The sequence below is a fragment of the Filicampus tigris genome, chromosome 21, assembly GCF_054856515.1.
Source record: "Filicampus tigris isolate MCC_2025a chromosome 21, RoL_Ftig_1.0, whole genome shotgun sequence".
NCBI lineage: Eukaryota > Metazoa > Chordata > Actinopteri > Syngnathiformes > Syngnathidae > Filicampus > Filicampus tigris.
The window spans coordinates 13,429,840-13,451,649 of record NC_141237.1 but is presented as its reverse complement, the minus strand read 5'-3'; the positions used below and the strand labels follow the sequence as shown (position 1 = coordinate 13,451,649).

At 42.3% G+C, this 21,810-nt stretch overlaps 1 protein-coding gene across 2 annotated transcripts in view; it reads right to left on the bottom strand.

The window, feature by feature from the left end:
- stau2 (staufen double-stranded RNA binding protein 2) overlaps nt 1-21,810 on the bottom strand; it is a 96,759-nt gene that overhangs the window by 49,929 nt on the left and 25,020 nt on the right. For both annotated transcript variants that reach the window (XM_086020304.1, XM_086020305.1), the window contains exons 6-11: nt 18,310-18,469; nt 14,866-14,973; nt 9,954-10,166; nt 8,723-8,860; nt 7,186-7,314; nt 5,094-5,151 (exon numbers count right to left, since the gene is read on the bottom strand). In XM_086020304.1, coding sequence (XP_085876430.1) covers nt 5,094-5,151; nt 7,186-7,314; nt 8,723-8,860; nt 9,954-10,166; nt 14,866-14,973; nt 18,310-18,469 — 806 coding nt within the window. The remainder of the gene's footprint in view (nt 1-5,093; nt 5,152-7,185; nt 7,315-8,722; nt 8,861-9,953; nt 10,167-14,865; nt 14,974-18,309; nt 18,470-21,810) is intronic.

Here is a 21,810-nt window from a genome sequence, read left to right as displayed (position 1 = left end):
CGTGGTGGAGGGGTTTGCGTGTTCCAATGATCCTTGGAGCGAAGTTGTCTGGGGCTTTATGCCATGTCAAATAGGTGCTAGGTGAGGGACCAGACAAAGCACAGCTCACAAACCCCTTGTGATGAACAACAAAATTGGACTGCAATTTCCCTTGCCCGGACGCGGGACCCCCTCTGGAGCCAAGCCTGGATGCGGAGCTTGCTGGTGAGCACCTGGTGGCCGGCCCTGCACCCATGGGTCAACGTGGGTCCCCCTTCGCATGGGCTAACCGCCTGTGGAAGGGGGCAAAGGGGTCGGGTGCTCTGTGAGCTGGGAGGCGGCAAAAGACAGGGAACTTTGGCGGTCCAATCCCCAGCTACGGAAACTAGCTCTAGGGACATGGAATGTCACCTTTCTGGCAGGGAAGGAGCCCAAACTGGTGTGCGAGGCTGATAACTTCCAACTAGATCTAGTCGGGCTCACCTTCACATGCAGCTGAGGCTTAGGTACCAGTCGTCTCGAGAGGGGTTGGACACTCTTCCACTCTGGAGTAGCCCAAGGTGAGAGGATAGCCTCCCTTCGCCTTCGGGTGGGGGGAGGTGTTTCTGACTGTTGTTTGTGTCTATGCACCAAACAGCAGTTCAGAGTACCCACCCTTATTGGGAGTTCTTAGATGGTGTGCTGGAGATCACTCCACCAGGGACTACATAATTTTCCTGGGGGACTTCAATGCTCACATGGGCAATGACAGTGAGACCTTGAAGGGCTAATTGGAAGGAACGGCCCTCCCGATCTGAGTCCAAGTTGTGTTCTGTTACTGGACTTTTGTGCTCATCACGGATTGGCCATAATGAACACCATGTTCAAACATAAGGGTGTGCACTTATCACCAGGTCTAAGCAGCAGTTTGATGATCGGCTTTGTAGTGTCATCGGATTTGCAGCCACGTTTTGGACACTCTGGTGAAGACAGGGGCGGCGCTGTCAACTGATCACCACCTGGTGGTGTGTTGGCTCCGATGGTGGGGGAAGATGCTGGTCGGACCTGGCAGATTACAAATTATTGTGCGGGATGGCTGGGAACGTCTGGCAGAATGCCCTGTCTGAAAGTTTCAACTCCCACCTCCAGCAGAACTTTGCCCATGTCCCATGTTTCATGCCTCCATTGTTGAGGCGGTCGATCGGAGCTGTGGCCAAAAGGTGGTCTGTGCCTGTCGTGGCAGCAATCCTCAAACCTGCTGGTGGACACCGGCAATAAGGGATGCTATTAAGCTAAAGAAAGAGTCCTATCGGGTCCATTTGGCCTGTGGGACTCTGGAGGCAGCTGACAGATACCGGCTGGCTAAGCGGAATGCAGCTTCGGCGGTCGTTGAGGCAAAAACTCGGGTGTGGGAGGAGTTCGGCGAGGCCATGGAAAATGACTTCTGGACGGCTTAGAAGAAATTGTGGTCCACCATCTGGCGTCTCAGGAGGGGGAAGCAGTGCACCAATAACACTGTTTATAGTGGATATGGAGTGCTCATGACCTTGACTCGGGATGTTGTGCGTCGGAATACTTCGAAGACCTCCTCAATTCCACTGACACACCTTCTACTGAGGAAAAAGAGCCTTGAGACACTGAGGTGGGCTTTCCTATCTCTGAGGTTGAAGTAACCAAGGTGGTTAAAAAGCTCCTCGGTGGCAAAGCCCCGTGAGAGGATGATAACTGCCAGGAATTCCTAAAGGCTCTGGATGTTGTGGGGCTGTCCTGGTCTACAACATCGCATGGACATCGGAGATAGTGCCTCTGGATTGGCAGACCGGGTTGGTGGTCGCCACTTTTTAAGAAGGGGGATTAGAGGGTGTGTTGCCACTACAGAGGAATAACGCTTCCTGGTAAGGTCTATTTGGGGGTGCTGGAGAGGAGGGTCCATCGGGTGGATGGACGTCTGGGCTTCCCTGATCAAGCTGCTGCCTCAACGACCCGACTCCGGATAAGTGGTAGATAATGGATGGATGGATGGATTTATTTGCCAGGGGCTTTTGTTTACTTAACTGCAGTGAGTGTCAGGCATTTATTTGAAGACAGACAGGTATTTTAGAGGAGGCGTGTGCGTGGATGGTGCTAGCTGTCCATCGTTTGGTCAAAGGATAGTTGTTAGATCTGTGTTACAATGGCAATGAGGATGTGTATTGCTGTTTAAAATAGTTATAACAAAGTTATCTGTTAGTACAGAGAATATCCACAGTTGTACTGTTCTGTCTCATTTTTTGGTCTTAGTCGACTCCACTGGCAACTTCTATACTGGCTGACCTGTTGGCATGATGTCACTGGTTTCCTGCCTACACACGTACAATGGAAAAGCTAACCAAATCATGGAGTAGCGTAGGAAACAAAATGGTACTGATGGGAGGTGTCTATTTAAGATACGGTGTCATTTAAGTGAACAATGAGACCTCTGAGGAGTCACAGTGGGACGTAACCAGCATGCCAGTTCTATGTTTGAATCTTAGAACTGAACTTTCTGTGTGAAGTTTACATGTTCTCTCCATTCTTGCGTGGGTTTTCTCCACAGACAAGGTGAGTGGCGCAAAATGGATGAACCCAGCAATTACCCGAGGAACTGAATTAATTGGATGCAATGGTATACGGAACATCAACACCCACAATGTCAGCCAGCAAAGGCTTCTAAATTTCTCAAAGTTTGGAAAAAAAAAAAGTCCAAAAGAAGAGCATACGCAACTACCAAAAAGCAATGTTTTGACAGGCCAGCATAGAAACAAACAAAAAACTAATTATTAAATCTACGACCTAGTGATTGGGAGCCACTGCAATAGAAGATAAAAAAATAAAATACTCCAACCGCCCCCCCCCCAAAAAAAACCAATTGCTATATGATTCTTAATTTGAAGGAAATGCCATGTCAACCTTGCAATTCAAGTTGCGTCACGCGTCAAAACCACGATTTATAAGCTTATAGACTACAATGTCTAAATCCTTGTAAAAAAATATTCAGTAGAATGAAGTGAGCTATGAAAACAGCTTGCAGTTTGCACACACAATCAGGACAACACGCAACAAAAACAGACAAGTTTTTTAGTGAGTGGTAAATGTTTGTGCAACAAATATTTAAAACGTATCGTGTGCTGTGTGTGGTTTGGGAGACTAGAACAAGCTAATTAGCAGAGACTTAAGCCTGATATTGAGTAAGGGGCAAACTATGAATGGCAATGGCTGCAGACATCATAACCAAATGAGGGGAATTTCCCACTAGGTTCTGCTCTGGAGTTATGTGACAGGCAATGCCTAGTGCAAAAGCTACAGTACAAATCAATCACAACCACAAGATATCGTTTACACAAAAGAACAAACAACTCTCCATGAATGTGATTTTAATAATTTATCTCTTGACAAATTGGGCCAAATCACAAACGTGAACGTCATTAAAGGGAAGTCAACAAAAACATATTTTTTTCAAGAATATGTTCTATTCAGGCCCACTAGTTGAAACAAGGCATTCCGATAAATATCGCATTTGTGGAATAAGAGTTAATCCACCCCTTTTTAGCCATTTGTGGGGGCGGCCATTTTGTCTCTTTCTGTTGGCTGAAAATGACATTGGCAACTGCTCAGCGCTCAGGTAACAGGCAATCACAGCTCACCTGTTTTCTGAAGCCATGATTGGTCGTTATCTGAGCCCTAAGACACTGTGACGTGATTTTCAGTCGACAGAAATAACAAAATGGCCGCCCCCTAAGACGGCTAAAAGCGGGTGGATTTTGCTTAACTCACATTCCACAAACGCAATATTAATCAGAATGTCTTGTCTCAACTAGTGGGCCTGCACAGAACATATTCTGGAAAAAAATAGGTTTGGGTTAACTTTATCCCGGCTCTGTTGTCATCTCCTTTGTAGATACAATATTGTGTAAACAGAGGAAACAACAACATTCAGTGGTGAGCCGGTTTTGTATAGCTCATAATAAAGTTCAAGCATCCCATTCATTCCTGTTTCCAAACTGTGGCTGTGTATTCGTGTCAGGACATGGCAGCACTGCCAAAGACCTCAATTGGATAAGGGTGATGACAGCGCATTCCAATTTAAAATACCGATCTGTTTGTTGTCTGTACCACATCACATGAGCTCTATTTATTTCTCCAGCTGCTGGCATTTAAGTTGCTTGTGTCTTCAGTGATGTTGTTTGCAATGTTTTCACATACACTGTGCAATGGGGAAAAGGGTAAACTGCAGGCAGATAAAACATATGAGGAGACATTTTTGACTTAATGACAAGCAACCTTTTTATTTTCATTCCAGACAATGGCCAATTTAACAGATACACAGCTGACAGAGAGCAGCTGCTTTCTACAGAACTGCATCGTCATGCTTTTAATGTATCGAGTTGTACCTCCCACTGTAAAACGAAAAGGCATGCTGAGTCACCACATTGCCATGCAAACAATACAGAAAAATCTTGGCATAATTTTTCCTTTTTACAACTAAAGATAATGCATTGTTTGAATGCTGAAGCTGTGCTTCACATCTCATTCGGTTTTAGGATTAGAAAATTCTTTACAAAGCAAACTTGCTGAAATATAACACTGAAGCACGTGAAGTCAATGCAAGCAAGAAAATGATCTGATGATGACGATACACTATTATGGTGAAATACATAACTTTTAAATTTTTTTTCTTAAAGATTTTGCTGTCTTTATCTTATTTTGTCAACAGTTTTGAAATCATCGCCGCCTTCAGTAACTTGATCATATATGCCCTGCATCGTCTTGCGGTTATGCGTCTGTAGCGTATAGGATTATGTGAATGTGCGCTTGTGCGCTAATCCTGAGTGAAATGTGATGTTTTGTGCACAGGAAGCCAGCGGGGGGACTCCCCAGTGGGCCTCAGTGTGCGGGCCCTGTAAGCCTGAGTGAATGGGCCTGAATTCGCAGGCTCCCCACGAGGACGCACGGCCGATTAAACTGACAGTCAGATGCCCATTGACCAGTCACAGAGATTAAACGCCGGGCCATCTCGGCAACTAAAACCACCTGGGGATAGAGGCGGCGATGGAGACGCGGGGAAAGGGGAGGAGAAGGAAATGGAAAGAGAGGCGGAGAGACGTGCCGATACTCACTGTTACTCGTTGCTTCGGTAAAAGACGCCTTTTGTCCATTCCAGCCTTTGTTGTCCATCTGTGGTGATGCAGAGGGAGGGGGCGAAATAAGAGAGATGTATTCTTGAACAGACAGCTTTTTCCACGCATGTCAGACAAGTTCCTTCCTACTGTTTGGACCACAAAGAGACGAGCGCTCACATGCGAGAACGCTTAAGGAGCCTAGTGTCCGTCTAGGCCAGCTATTTAATCGGGGGGGGGGGGGGGGGGCTGTCAATGTTCAGCACCCTCAAAGGTGCCTATTCAGTGTGCTGCTGCTGTAGTGGTATGCATGTCTGCTTACACAAACACACACAGTCGCAAACACACGTGTGTACAACACTGAGCCCAACTATTCTGGCTTGGTGTGACAACTGAGATTAGAAAAGAGGAAGAAATGGTGATCCCCTGAAGAAAACAGGAACACAACTCATTTGGATGAGTTCGCGAATCCAGTGGAACCTTCACCGTCTAATGGCCCAAAAGTGATACAATTTAGATTTCAATCAAGAACCCCATTGGACAAACAAACCCTCAAGAGACAAGTCATCCCCCAAGTGGGACACCAGCTCACTCCACAAATGCGTTAAGCTTTTAATTTTGCAATGCCACCACATTACAAGTACAGTGGTACCTCTACTTACGAACGTCTCTTCTTACGACATTTTCAAGTTAGGAAACGCCTCAACAGGAAAATATTGCCTCTTGTTACGAAAGAAATTTCAGGATACGAGAGGTAAAAATACAGTATGGGCTGCTACTCGCAGCTCCAGAGTTTCCTGAACGCAACATACGCATAGCTGCTCTGCCATTGGCTATTACCTAGCATCTTCCTGGCATCCCATTGGCTAAGAGGGACCTCTACCGTATGTGTCATGTGTGTAGATAGAGAGGTAGATAGGTAGACAGGTCTATGCAGCGTCCTCATCATTCGCCCCTCGGGCCATGAGGTGTTCCGATAGTTTGACGTGAATTAGAAACGAGGAAAAGAGAAAAAGGAGAAAATCGTTTTTTTTGTCCATACAAAGCAAATAGAAAAGTATGAAAAAGGGATGCGCTTGGTTGATCTCGTCAAAGAATATGACCGTAATGTATCGACAGTTGCCACGTTATTAAGTCAGTTCTTTACAAAACGTTAGGCAAAAACCACTTCTGAGAGAGAACATGAACCAAATAGGGCAAAAAGCGATGAGGACAGCAATTAAAAGGTAAATAACCATCATTTTTATTCTTTACTCTATTCTTTTTTTTAATTTTGCACAACTCTCATTTATTGTGCAATAATCTAATTGTAACATGTATTTGTTACATGTTTTGATGCATTTTTATGCTTTATAAAACATTTATGTCTGAATATTGGGGGTCTTGGAATGGGCATTTACATGGAAAACGCGTCTACTTCCAAAATTTTCTACTTAAGAAATTTCTTCCAGAACCAATTCATTTCGTAAGTAGAGGTACCACTGTACCAGTGATAGCAAAGAGGAAAATGTCCTTGGGTCTTTTGAAAGATGCTATATGAATCTAAGACATTATCAGTAGTCCTATGATAACCACAGAAACTGGAATAGAGCTTACTGTGAAATAGGAAGGATTCTGGCTGTCAAGTACAATGTGAACAGTACAATTTATTAAATACCAATCACAGCCAAAAATAAAAACCAGTTACACTACACACTAGTCTGAATTTCAACATAAGTCAGAAGGTGCGGTAGTCTATCACTATTCATAGCAAAATGCAGTAGTGACTCTGCCATAATTACTCAACAAACAGTCAAATGAGACACATTAAGCACGGCAGTCTTCTTGTGTCGGTCGATGACGTATAAACTTGAAATGTGTTAAGTCGGGACTGTCTTAAACCGAGGACCCCCTGAAGTTAATAAACATTTTAGCATGGTGATAGTTTGAGCCTACTAGGAATCGACGCACTTCACATGTTTTCCCCATGGAAAAAATGCACCCTTTTAAAATGGTTGAACATCAACCAGCGTCAGAAGGAAAATGAGCATGTCTTAGTAGAAAAAAAATATATGAAAAACTCTAAAAGTGAAGTTAAAACAAAAAGAAATACCTCTGTTGGATTTTGGGGGACGGTAGATGCTTTGTATCCCAGCTGCAGCAGCATTGCCTCAGCAGCATTCCGTTTAGCCACCTTTTTGTTCGGCCCTGTTCCCGAGGCAACCTCGCTGTTTACCTTCACCTGGAATGAAGAACACAGTTGACTTCAATTATTCACAATCTCTAAAAAATAAAAAAAAAAGGCTGGCTGCAAGGCATCACTTGAGCAGAAGTCGGACTTTCCACTTTCATTCACTTGTAGCCAGGAACGCTTCAGTCTCCTTCTCCAGACCGAGCCAGCCACATAATTTACACTTAGCAAAAAAAAAAAAAAAAGCCAAAGTGAAGTGTTTGTTTTTCAGTGATCCTGAAACATTAAATCTGTCGACTCATAATGTAAGCAGAGAATATCAGACGTCGTTATGTTATGCAAACAGACAATTACGCTGTACAAATAACATTAGGGCGGACGGAGCCTGTGAAACGCCAGGCTTCGGTGCACTTACTCAAAGTGTTCTGACATGCTCATTAAGTCCTTGTTCAAATGCATCACATGGGCCACGGGCAAGCCATAATGAGGAGAAGCCCAGTAAATGACTTGTAGAATAAACGCAATAATTCTTAAAATAATAAATACAACCAGTCTATTAAACGGCACTTGAGACAAGGTGAAACATTTTTCTGTAACTAGTAGTTGGAACACAACAAAAGAGAAGAGGTAAACAGAGACTCGTTTCACTCCCTGTGCTTACTTACGGCAGAGAACAATGAGGAAATTTAAGAAGAGCGAGCGGACTACACAAAAGAAACGCACATACATTCACGGGGCCTGATGTGCGTATCAAAGAGGCATGGAGAATAGGTTTGAGGTTGAATTAGAAGAGAAGCTCGGTTCCATTTATGAAAGACTATGGAAAAAGAATATGTGACTTAGACGCACGGAAAAAAAGCGAGGCTGATAGAAAGAAAAAACGAAATTATTAAGACACATATGTGTTACACTTGATTTGTCTGTTGTAAACAAAGCTGAGCTAAGCTACGCAAGGATTAACACTTGATGAGGACGTGACATGACGGTTAATCATCTGACTGATTATATCGATCAGGTCTTTTCAAAATAATAATCAGCCGGAGCGTTCCCAATTAAACACAGATCTACAGTAATGTTGCTTTCCAAACAAACAGTAAATGCCGTTCAGTAGCAAAGGACATGGAATTACAACCTTCTCCTCCTCATATGCCAATTTTGATGTGATGTCTCAAAGCATATATTGTTGATATGTTGATACGATTTATATGAATGCTTATGTTGCTACCAAAGGTTATACATTTCCTAACTCAATTTTGGTGTTGTGATGACTGTCTGCATGGCTGACAGAATGTTATTCGGTAGAAAATATATCCCTCTCCATCCTCACATATGCGCATTAAGACACAATGACTGTAGGTTGGGCCCTGGCCGCTAACCTTTCACTAATCCATAAGAATAAAACACAGATTGCTATCAGCCGCTGTAACAGTCTTTAATGGAATGCAAAACCGCTGCGTACCTGCATGATAAATTCCCTGCGTCGAGGCATCCCCCTCTCCGAAAGCAGCAAATACTCAGGCTCTTTCTCCTTCTTGGCCTGCTGGATCTGGGCCAGGCGGCTGATAGGGTTCATGCCCTGGCCGTAGTCCGGTTCCGTCTAGAGGACGAAAGTGACAGAGAGCGGGAAACATGATGGCTTCCAGTGACAACGGCAAGCGAGTGCCGCAAAGCAGCGGTGCTGGGACAAGTATGTCTTACTTCTAATGAATTCATGGAAAATGCATTAGTTTAAAGGTGAAATACTTACCCAGATACCTGCTGGTATTCTACAAAAATTCAACCGGTGAGTCAACTCAAATGTATTTGCTGTTTAATATCGATTTAAACATACTGTACAAATCACCATATTCTCAGCATCTCTCATGAACTTTCAGATTTTGTCAAGTGTTTAAGATAAAACTAACAAACACTACTAGAAAGGATTCAAACAACAATATATTTTTTTAAATCAAGAACTAAATCAAATTATGTATGATGAGCTAAATTCCATCAAAATGTTAACAATGGGCTAAGTAGTGCTGAGCGCTATGGAGAAAATGTAAAACAGTATATATCCCCATATATAAACTCAAAATGCCTTAAATTGGGACAGTCGTAATTTACCGATTGTTGTAACAGTTATTTAGGTGATGTAGTTCTGTTGCTGTGTGTCGGCTAGATGTAACATCATCGGGCAGGGCCTTTGTATAGGGTGCCGTTTGATGAGCATGCCGGTTAACAGATGATTTTTTTTCCCCCCTTTCTTTCGTAAATCAACTCAACCCGTAATGCTAGGTACTATGTGTTGTCCTTTTTTAAAAATTCTGATACGAACAAATAGGTGCTGTATACAGGGTCTAAACATCAAGCATTTTTGCAGGATTTACTTTTTTGCCTCTTCTTTTGCATGCCACCACATGACCTGGAAACCTGATATTATGTAATAGAAAATTTAACTATTTCTGTTCCATTTGGCAATGTCTTTGAGCCTCCGGATCAATGTGTCACTTGAATTAAAGACCGTTTTAAAATTAAGGGGCAACAAAAAAAAAAAGTTTTCACCCGATGCCGCTAATCTGAAAATACCGTGATTTCGGATCATATAATTTTCAATCCCTGTTCAAATTGGTAAAATGTAGGGTGGCCACTGAACTCCAAATACAGGGATTACCATGGATTAAAATGAGACCACCCCACACTGGCTGGAGTACCTTGAGGATGGTCTTAGTGCGTTTCTTGTAGTGTGTTTTGGGTTTCTCCACAACCGGAATGAAAGGCAACTTCTTCAGGTCCTGCAGAACGGACAGAGCGGCACGCTTCTTGGACAGCTTTTTACTGTTGCCCTCGCCCTCAGCTGAGAACTCCCCAACGGTGACGCGGGTCAGGAAGCTTTTCATGTGCGGGGGTCCACTCTCCTTCAACACCTATTGCATATACACAAGTGGAAAGGGAGTTCCGCAAATGAAAATGTTGATTCCGTTCCAGATTTTCCTGGACAGATACATGAAACAGGACCGAGGCTTGTGTGCCTGCATGTGTACAGAGAGCGCTTCTGCAGAGCCATGCGAATGCGTGTTTGTGTCTTTTTCGCTCATGGTGTGTGTTGGGAAGCGTGTGCAGCGCACTCTGCAAGCAGCTACACCAGGTGGTCTAAAACATCTGCTCTCAATGGTCAAAATGCTACCCGCCCATATACTCATGTTATTCATATACAAGACACACACAGGCACTGACGTACAAGAACACATTAAGAGTAACATGCTCCTAGATGACAGTCTCTAGTGATGAGGGCTCAGTTTCCTTCCTCTAGCCTCTGGTCACCTGGGAGACCTAAAACAAACACCGGCTGGCGTTAGGTCATGCTTCTGCAATCACATCTACTTCCTGTGAAGTACGAGAGCAGGGTTTGTGCGAGTACAGTGCGTGTGTGTGAGTGTGTGAGGGGGAGAGAGAGAGAGAGAGAGAGAGTGACAGGTGTGGCTCTCGGAAATATTGAGGGAAAACATACAAAAAGTGAGTTTTACACTCTAGCACGACAGTACAGTTCACCTAATCGGTATTCTTTTGGGTTTTTTTCAAGCAGTGTTCATTAACTGGTATGTCAACAACTCCTTGATCAGAGCACAATTTGTGGTGCTCAGAGTGCAAATTGCTGCAATCAAACAAACGGCAAAACGGCTAATTTCAACTCTGTGAACTGATTAAAACCGATAAGTGGAACCATGAGCATTCCAGAAATACTTGACACAACAACACAGCACTGGCTAATTCTACACCATTACAGGAATTGAGGAAATGTCCCCATTATTACCCAGTCAATAATAACTGCATGCTGTTTGTTTAAAATAACGCTAATGGTGGCTATCACACCAGCTGGACTTGGAAAATATGTCAAAAAGTTACCAAAAAAAAAAAAAAAAAAGTTTGAGACGTATCTTCAGGCATATGAACAGAACATTCATCCTTAAGTGTGCAATTGCTTACTTTTCATCTTTAATTCTGACTCAATGTGGTTATACTTACAAAATACCTCTTATATCTATTCAAAACGGTGTGACTGCCAAGCACTCGTGTGCATGGCCAACGCTTACTCTGAGGTTTTTTGTTGTTTTTTTTCCTGTCAGCATTCCTGTACAATGAATACACTTTATGTGAAGAAGCATGTTGCACGGAGGCCTTGGAGCACAAATGTCAAAGCTGATAGCTTGTTCGCTCATAGCGGTAATGCTTGTCACGCTAAGAAATACATGCATATTAGTCATGATGCCACACTTGAGAATTTATAATCTGCAATAGAATGTTGGCAACTCCTGCTAGGAAAGGGAATATTGGCACAGATAGGGCATCATGCTCTTGGCCCATCACTGCTCTAAAACTTCTTCCTCACTTTATGACTTCAAGCTCAAGCCTTGTCTCTTTTTCCATCACAGGCTGCCTTATAACATACGCAAGCCTTGCAGCTTTTATCACTGAACGAGATGGGAAGCTACCCAAGAAAATAAACAATTACAACAGAGTTTAGATTTGCAATGAGGGGAAAAAATTAATCAATGCTCTGATTTAGAAAAAAAACAACAACAAAAAAAAAAACGGACTGATGCAAAAATATGGTCAGTAATACTTCCCTCATAAACATCACCAGCCCAAGGTCCTCAGGTACACTAGAAGAGAAATACGGCACAGATACAAAGCTAAGACAAAAGTAGGGGTCCGGCGCAATGAAGAAAGGGTCTTTTGTGTGATGTCTGGTAGATGGACAAGCCCTTGGGGGGGGGGGGGGGGGGGAAGTAGCTTCTTGTAAGATGGGTGGTTCTTGGCTCAGACTTTCTTCTCTTGTGTCCCTCCTCGGAAAAGGAGCCTCCAATCCAACAAACAAGCTGTGATTTATAGATTGGTTCCTCTTTGATGCTGACATCTGCTTGATATTGCCTGACAGGAGGATTAAATGAGCCAACTGGCTCGGAGGGTGGCGAGACCCTCATCGTCGCGGAGGGATGGGAAAGCAGGCGCTCGCTAGCAGTGACTCATTGCTAATTTCAGGCCCCAGAGAGGGGAGGAATGAGAAGTGAACACATGGGCACTGCTGTGAGAGGTGTTCACCTGAGAGATGACCATGACAGTTTGGTGAATATATGAAAAAGAAATTGTGCCGCCCCAATGTGTTAAAGAGGAAGTCACCCCAAAAATGTCTTTACGTCATGTTGTCCCATTAAACGCGGCATTCTGATTAATATTGCGTTTGTGGAATATGAGTTGAACAGCAAAATCCACCCGTTTTTGTTCATCTCAGGGGGCGGCCATTTTCTCACTTCTGTCGACTGGAAATGACATCACAGTTGCTTAGGGCTCACTTAACGACCAATAACGAACGACCAGTTCACCTGTTTTCTGAAGCTGAGCCATGGCGGCCATTTTGCCACTTTGTCGACTAAAAATGACATCACAGTTGCCAAGGTGAGCCATGATTGGTCGTTACCTGAGCCCTGAGCAACTGTGATGTCATTTTCAGTTGACAGAAAGTGACAAAATGGCCACCCCCTGAGAAAGATTTTAAAAAACGGTGGATTTTGCTGCTTAAATCATATTCCACAAACACAATCAGAATGTTGTGTTTAAACTACTGAAGGCATGTAGAACATATTATTGTCAAAAACATTTTTGGGATGACTTCCCCTTCAGCTTCAGAAAACAGGTGAGCCGTGATTGGTCGTTACCTGAGCCCTGAGCAGTTGTGATGTGAGTTTCAGTCGACAGAAGTGAGAAAACGGCCGTCCCCAGAGATGGCTAAAAACAGGTGGATTAACTTTTATTCCACAAAAGCAATATTTATCAGACTGCCTTGTTTCAACTAGTGGTCTTGCATAGAACATATTGAAAAAATATAAAATATATATAAAATGTTTGGGTTGACTTCCCTTTAAGCACAATTCTAAATACTATAGTCGTGAAACTGCAAAAAAAACCAAATGCCTTTATTAGTTTCCACTTGATATTGCTTCAAATTAAATCAGACTTTTGTATGTCAAGTGTGAATTTGTTCATCTTCCATGTTGAATGCATTATTAGACAGCGGTACTAAAAAATGACAACAGAGTTAAGAAAAATGGTCTCTCCTGTTGTAATACGCGGCATTGTGGAAAGGTATCAATAATGAATAGAGTCGTGTTGAGCAGAGTAAGTAGTGTGCAATGAAAATGGACAGAAGTGCAGTGGATGGGATGAGGGGTTTAAGATGACTATTAAAGAGATAGACGTTAGACAAGTCAGTTTCACTGTGTAGTTAATATAACTGACAAGTCAAGCCGGTACTGTAAGTGAATACATACTGCAAAAAAATATATATGCCCGTAAAAAGAGTCACTGTTTGCTTCAAAGTAGACTAGTCTTTTGTTCTTACAAGACAGGAAAATGAATGTTGTGAGAAAAGGCAGATGCTGACATGCATCAACATTCCCTGGCACATTTAAAGTCAGAGCAATCCAAGAGCAACACAACTGTCACTGGATGGCACATATCAATATCTTGTGAGAAGAAAGATGATTTAGCTGGCAAGCAACCATACGAATCTCAATTTGGAAAGGGAACTCAATACAGAAGTTGGAGAAAATGCACACAGAGAGACAGTAAATCAGTCAACTGAAATGAGGAAGTGGCTGCAAAGAAGAGAAGGGAATACTATGCTGAAAACTCAAGGCATCGAAATGGGAGAGGATGAAAATGAAAGTAGCCTAATTTCACACAGTGACGGATAATGAATCACACTCACACATATTTAGCCATCGTCATGTATTAATAGCCGTTCCAGGAAGAACGGCTATGTCATGGTCTGATGAGCAAATGTGTTTCCAACAGAAAAATGGGGGAGGGCTGGACAGCGTTCCGGATAACTTTCCAAAATTGTGTAAACTCATTAGCACACAAAGCCAACAGAGAATTTGGTATGTCGCTTCCTTGTCTCCATTTCCTATCACCCCGCATTCACCCATATACCCTTGCTTTGACAAATCTCATTCTTCTGTGTTTTTTGGGGAGTGATGGTCTGAGGAGGGGAAAGGAAGGATTCAATGGCGGAAGGGTGGGGGCACACAGAATAAACCGAGCCTCCCTTGTTTTTGGCACCTTGAAGTGTTGAGAAGGAGAAAGGGCGATGAGGGAAAGACTATTGGATACGTCAGCTGAGATATGGTGAAAAGCCAAAGAGAACAGACGGAGCGGGTCGTTTAAGGACATCATTGATTTTTAGGAAACTCATGGTCAGTCAAAGTCAAGAAGTTCAAAAACGGGTGCACGCAACTCTGCGTAATATTTCATTTAGGACAGAAATTACAGTCAAAATTTAAGCCAATGTACTTTTGAGACTAATTAAAACATTCATCTTCTAATACCGGATGCAATTTGTGAGCTGTGTAACAGCAACTTCATTTGGACTTATGTCAACATGTAGGTATTTTTCAGTAAACAGTCATAACAACATGAGCATTTGCCCCCAAAAAATAAATAAATAAAATTACAAATGCAATACGAATTAGAATACAATAAGACAAGACAACACTGATAATATATCATACTGACAGAGGATATTTGATATCTGTCACTTTCAAATAATCTGCACAGTCTTCTCACCTCAAAGTTGACACTCAAGTTCCTCTTCAGGGCAATTTCATAGACCAGGCTGATCTCTGATTTGCTGGCATCAGCACCTTCCTCGCTCTCCACCTTTTCTTCTGGGTCCTAATAAAAAGGATCGAGAAAGGGAATTACATATGACGGAAGAACGTGAACATTTGAGAAAATTAGCTTCTGAAACGGCACTTTAGGAGGAAATTAGTAGTGTATATTGATTTAATCAATAGCGCAATGCCATTTAAGTGCGTGGACAGAGTACATATAGAATAGGGGTCTTTCGGGCAACTAACATTGAAATAGTTAAAAGATGGAATAATACAGAGGCATTTATTTTCTCATAACTGATAAGCATATCTCAAATTTGAGGAAAAAAAGTGATAAATGATTCACCAGTAAATGCTGACACTTAAAAAATAATTGTCCATGACTGTTCGAGAACTGTATCCAACCATGTCATAAAATTACAAATTTAGGAGGTGCATGTCAGCCAAGATGTTGGAAAGTGAGGCATGTGTGTTCCCTGCTTGTGATTCTCATCTGATGACTGAAGAATGGCTCACCATACTAGAGAACCACTCAACGCTTTATTCCCACGAGACAAATTAATCTCTGTAAACATCATGAACAATTTTCTCCTAAAAGCAGAAATTAGATAAGAACTTGAGTTTGTCAAATATGTGTATTGGTGGGTCCATGGGAATTTAATAAGGACAGTACCGTTCACAACAAATGCATCATGTTTATTTTAGCAGTGAATAAATTCTGGATAGCTCAAAGGCTAAATCCAAACAAATTTTTTTAAAGGGGAAGCCAACCCAAACATAGTTTTTCCAGAATATGTTCTATGCAGGCCCACTAGGTCTAAACATGCCATTCTGATTAATATTGCGTTTGTGGAAAATGAGAAATCCACACATTTTAGCTAGTGCAGGGGGCGGCCATTTTGTCGCTTCTGTCAACTGAAGACGACATTGAAGTTGCTCAGGGCTCAGATAACGACCAATCATGGCTCAGCTTCAGAAAACAGGTGAGCCGCGATTGCTCAGATAACTGAGCTCTGATCAACTTTGACGTCATCTTCAGTCGAAAGAAGTGACAAAATGGCCGCCCCCTGAGATGGCTAAAACGGGTGCGTTTTGTTGCTAAACTCATATTTCACAAACGCAATATTAATCAGAATGCCGTGTTTCAACTAGTGGGCCTGCTGGGTGTTTGGGTTGATTTCCACTTTAAGTACTGAAATTTAACGTGAACTAATTAGCTTGTATTAACAGGCCACAGTCAACAGTGGGAGATCAGCCTGAGCAGATCATGAGATGTGAACATGCTATGTTTATGAACTGGGCTTTGATTTATGTGAACAACGACAGCGAGTACACACTGTTTTGGTATTATATTATATAAAGTATTCGTTTTGGTCATATATCCCTTTTTAAAGCACTTTGATATGAGTCATGCATACGTCTATTCTGCTGAGAGTGTTGCAAGAGGTATAATGATGGATGCATGTGTCACTGGATGTGTAAATTGGAATGACCAAGCAGATCGGCAACCTTGCGATGACAAATACAAATAGATTTGATTTAGTGCTTCTGCTAAGATGAGCAAATTGTGGGAAAAAATGCAGCAAGTGAAAGCGAGTGAAATGGAACGTCTCAAATTAGATCACACGATTCTGTAATGATAATACTGCAGATATCATGATTTGAGGTTTTATTTCTCTTAGTAACATGCAGTAAATTGTTATTCGACATAACAGTAAAACTGAGTGATTCAGGAGGATTCAACTTCCGAATAGCAATGGCTTACTACAAGCATACAAAGTCTTTTAAAATGATTGTGATGCATATTAATGATGCTGTCATCACGTACGTATTTCATCTACAGTACATACTTCCCATGATTACTCAATGGTCACTGAACTACAGTGCTATCCAACAAATGAAAGACGACGGATTGCGGCTTACAGGGTTTCATTTAGCTTGTGAACCTTCTAATTCAATTATTGAAACTGATTTAAAAAATAATCCCATGCATTTAAAGCGGAAGTCAACCCAAGCATATTTTCTTCAAGAATATGTTCCCAGCAGGCCCACTAGTTGAAACACGGCATTCTGATTAATTTTGTGTTTGTGGAATATAAGTTAAGTAGCAAAATGCACTTGTTTTTAGCCATCTCTGGGGGTGGCCATTTTGTATTCTGTCGACTGAAAATGACATCACAACTGCTTACAACGACCAATCACAGCTGACCTGTACTCTGAATCTGAGCCGTGATTGGTCGTTGTGAGTAGTTGTGATGTCATTTTCAGTCGACAGAAGACAAAATGGCCGCCCCCAGAGATGGCTAAAAAGGAGAGGATTAACACTTATTCCACAAACGCAATATTTATCAGAATGCCCTGTTTCAACTAGTGGGCTTGCATAAAACATATTCTTGAAAAAAATATGTTTGCGTTGACTTCCGCTTTAAGAACACTTGCAACGGTAAAAGACTTAAACACTGTAATATGGTACGTTGTACTGGTTTGAGAATGAATTGATGACATTTCATAATGTTTTATTTGGAGTCGGAATCATAGACATTTCCAAAACAACCACAATGTGCAACAAATTGCACAACATGAGTCAGTAAAAGCAAAAAACAAAACAGCTCATTTAGTGATGCAACAACAAAACGGGTCAGGCAAATAACAGAAACAAACTGTAACAAAAGCAAATTACTGCCAATTAGCAAGTTGTGAGCATCTGGGGTAATTTGATTTGCCGTACGAGACAATAACAGTTGGAAAATGTGCCTCAAAGGAAACCATGGAAAGGTAGAGACACACCGAGAGACAAAAAGGTGATAAAAAACTATTTCTGACAGGCGCAAACTAAAACCAGATTAATTATACATTAAAGTAATTGGCACTGAGGTGGGTTTGGAATCAATCTGATGGAATCTGGTTACGTATGCATCTCGTTAATCGCATAAAAGGGCAGAACACTACCCATGGAGTAGAGCCTACCGCACCCTGCGGCCACAAGCGACTGAACTGGATAATCGTGATAAAAAATTCACCCGGCAAATAACACCCGCACCTCAGGCAAATGACCCCGCATACATGTACAAACTCGATCAAACTGAAAAAGTGCAACCTCCGGCGTTCTACATTTTAAGGCGCCAGATATAATTTACCTTTTTTTTTTTTTTCAATTGAACAACAAACAACATGATGCAACTGTTCAAGGAAGAAGTGGTTTGCTAGGAGTGAACAGTTTTAAGACCTATAAACGGATTTAATGACCGTCAAGCAAGAGAATTGGACTCTGGATCGCAAGTCATACACTTTTCCCCACAAATCCTCAAACATCGAATTTAAGTAGCACAGTACTGCATACTTAGTAGTCATGGTAATATTTCTGTGATGTTTATATGAGAAGATTGCGTGAGGTCACCTGTGGTGGTCTTTCAGGGATGGGCTCATTGCGGAGGGCTTGTAGGGCCTTCATGGCAGCGTTGTGTCTGGCCGCTTGGCGAGTGCGACCCTCCCCAATGAACTCGTGACTCCCCACAGAGAGCTGTACATAGAAGATCTTGGGAATTGGATAATGGTACCTGGAAAGACACAAACAAGAGACAGATTTTCATTATGAGTAAATAAATCAAATTAGGAGTTGTTTATGTCCCCAAAGAGAACATCTTTATCCAACTCAAAAACACATGACCAACACCAGTAAAAATAAAAAGGTCATGCACTACATTAGGGTCAATTACCGCACAATACCGTGTTGGCCAATCACCTAACTAATGTCTTACTTTTATTTCTCAGTTTGGGCTTGCCAAACAAAGCACCGGGACACATATATCCTCTCCTCTTTCTTCTGATCCTCAACATAGATTTTGTTCTCTTTCATTGAGTCCTGACAGAGTGGGACTGAGCTGTCAACGAATTGACAGAGCGGTCTGCAAGTCCATGTGGTGATCCCCCCTCCTGGGCCAGGGGGGGAGAGTGTCTGCAGAATGGAGGGCATGAAAGAGAAATAGTGGGAAAGCTAACAAGAGGTGGGAGGAATCCAACGTTTTTAATATCCTTTTCCCTGTCTTCTGGTTTCTTCTCTGCCAGTACATACACTTCAATTTATGAGAATGTACAGGTCCCATATGAGGTGAATACTTTGTACATACATGACCACTTTTATTTGAAGAAACACAGTCATGCTAGAGGAACTTCGAGTCAACCAAAACAAGCATTCCAGGAGTCAATGCTAATCTTTCTAACCATACACATAGTTTCCATATATGCATATCTCTCATTAACAGCAGCTTAAGCAAACCTGGTTTGTCAGAATCTTTGGGTATTTGAGATCTAAAATAGAAGACAATGATTTGCAAATACTTTTCAAACTATATAATCAATTTAAGACACGACAAAGACAATATATTTCATGTTCAATCTGATGACAGACCGAAAAAAGATAGGACAGGGGCAGCAAAACACTGGGAAAGTTGAAGAAAGCTCCAAATATGTTTGCAACATTCCTCAGGTGAACAGGTTGATTGGAAACAGGTGAGTGTCATGATTGGGTATAAAAAGACCATCCCAGAACAGTTCATTGTGCACAACCAAGGATGGAGCGAGGTTCACTGATTCGTGAACATTTGTCAATGTAAATTCGCAAGGAATTTGGGGAGTTCACCATCTATGGGTCATAAGATTAAAAAAATTTTTGAAAATCTCGGGAAATCTCTGCACATAAGCGGCACGGCGGAAATCCAACAGTGCATTCAAAATATGGCACCATTGTGCAATGGATATTGCCATCTGCGCTCAGGAACACTTCACAAACCATTGTCAGTTAACACTACATCTTCAAATGTACGTTAAAATGCGACCATGCAAAGCAAAACTCAACTCAACCACACATGGAAACATGGTCGGCTTCTCTGATCCCGACCTCATCGGAGATGGCCTGCCGCAGAGTGGAAAAGTGTCCTGTGGTCTGACGAGTCCACATTTCAAATTGTTTTTGGAAATCATGAACATCGACTCTTCCGGGCCAAAAATGAAAAGGACCGTCTGGATTTTTATCAGCGCAAATTTCAAAAGCCGGCATCTGTGTTGGTATGGCGGTGTGTTAGTGCGCATGGCATGGCTTACGGTGAAGACGTCATTAATGCTGAAAAGTACAAACAGGTTTTGGAGCAACAGACAGTATGCTGACGTCCAGGCACATTTTCCGGGATGTCCCTGCTTATTCCCATCAGCAAGATATTTTCATTGACGTGTTAAAACTGTACTTTTGTCATTGAGTCTTTACACCATCAGCAGCATCTCTGTTGGTTGCAGCCAAGTAGTGTAATCCAGTCAAAGTCAATGATAAAGAAAGAGAATCACATGGTTTCCTCCAGACTATCATAATATTGCTTCTTAACTGACAAGTTACTCCGAAAAACACAAATGTCATTTTTTTTTTCCTGCTCTGACCATCTTTTCATGTATTCCCCTAATCTCCTGCACAGCAGGCCTTCGAAAAAGCATTTTATTCTCTGAATGGCAGGAGGTCTTTCCTCAGCCCACAGCCGTCCTTCTCATCCATCTGCTCTCAGCTCCTCCAGGCCACTGGAGCCTTCCCTGGGCGGGGGCTTGCCTGGCCCTCGCACGTCAAGATCAGCCCCGGGGTCTCAGAGGATATGCCAAGTGCAACATGGGCTCTGGCCAACAGCGCCGAGCCGAGATGGGAGCAGCTGGGGCTGGAACATGGAGTACAGGTGCAGAGAGGAAGAGATTGAGGGATAACGCGGAGAAGGAGAAAGGAGACCGAAGGGCTGGAAGGAAAGAAGAAAACAGAGAAAGCGAGAGGAAGGGGAGGCCGGTGGGAGACCCTAATCTACAACGTGGGAAAGTAGTGGCTTCAACGCAAGCGAGCAAGCCAAGAACACGGGAGAGCACACGTACGCACAGCAAAATCACGCGTGCAAGAAAGGCAAGCACATCGCATCAGTGCCTGCTGGCTTCCTCTGCATGTATGTGTTATCAATTATTATTTTTATTATTATTGTTACTACAAAGCAGGAGTCTGGCCAGGACACTTGTAGGGAGGGTGTGGATACTGCTGAAAAGGGAGAAAATACATTTAAATAATAATTGGAGAAAAAAACAAAACAACCCACTGTATTTAATGATGATGTGTGTGTGTCTGTATGCGCGCGTGTGAATGCATATGTAAGGTATGACTCATAATATCAGTATTTCACACTCACACATCACACACACAGACACACGCCACACATTGTGCTGTCTTTGATTCCTCAAACAGTCAAAATGGGAAATGAGAGATACGGCCATTCAATTACCTCTGCAAATGACAAGGTGACATTTAGTGTGGATGCCGTTTTTGTTGTGGCAAGCGAAACTTAGTTTGTAACCTTCCTAATGTGGAAGGAAAACCTTTGAAAACCAGCGCCACCACCACACGTTCTCTACTAATCCAGATATGCCAGACTGGTTTTATCAGCATCAACAGCCGTAAATAATGTCGCTGTAGATGCTTCTCTTGTCCTGGTAGTTGATCAAGGCACTTAAAAATGACCTCTTTATACTCTTAAAGTGTAATTTGGTGATAGTAAAATTGTAAAATTGTTTTTGGACAGTTAGTCGACGAGTATGGAGGATCTATAAAAACTAAAGATAAATAAAAAAGAAAAGAATGGAAAAAAACACATCCCTAAGTGGAAGTCAAGTGAAAAATTTCCTTCACAATATGTTCTAATGCGCCTCCCCCTTTGCCATTGGGCGGCCATTTTGCCACTTGCTGTCAACTGAAGATGACATCACAGTTGCTCAGGGTTCAGGTAACGGCCAATCATGGCTCACCTGTTTTCAGAGTTTGGTCATGTTACGTTTGCAAACTGAGCCATGATTGGTTGTTACCTGAGCAACTGTGACATCATTTTCA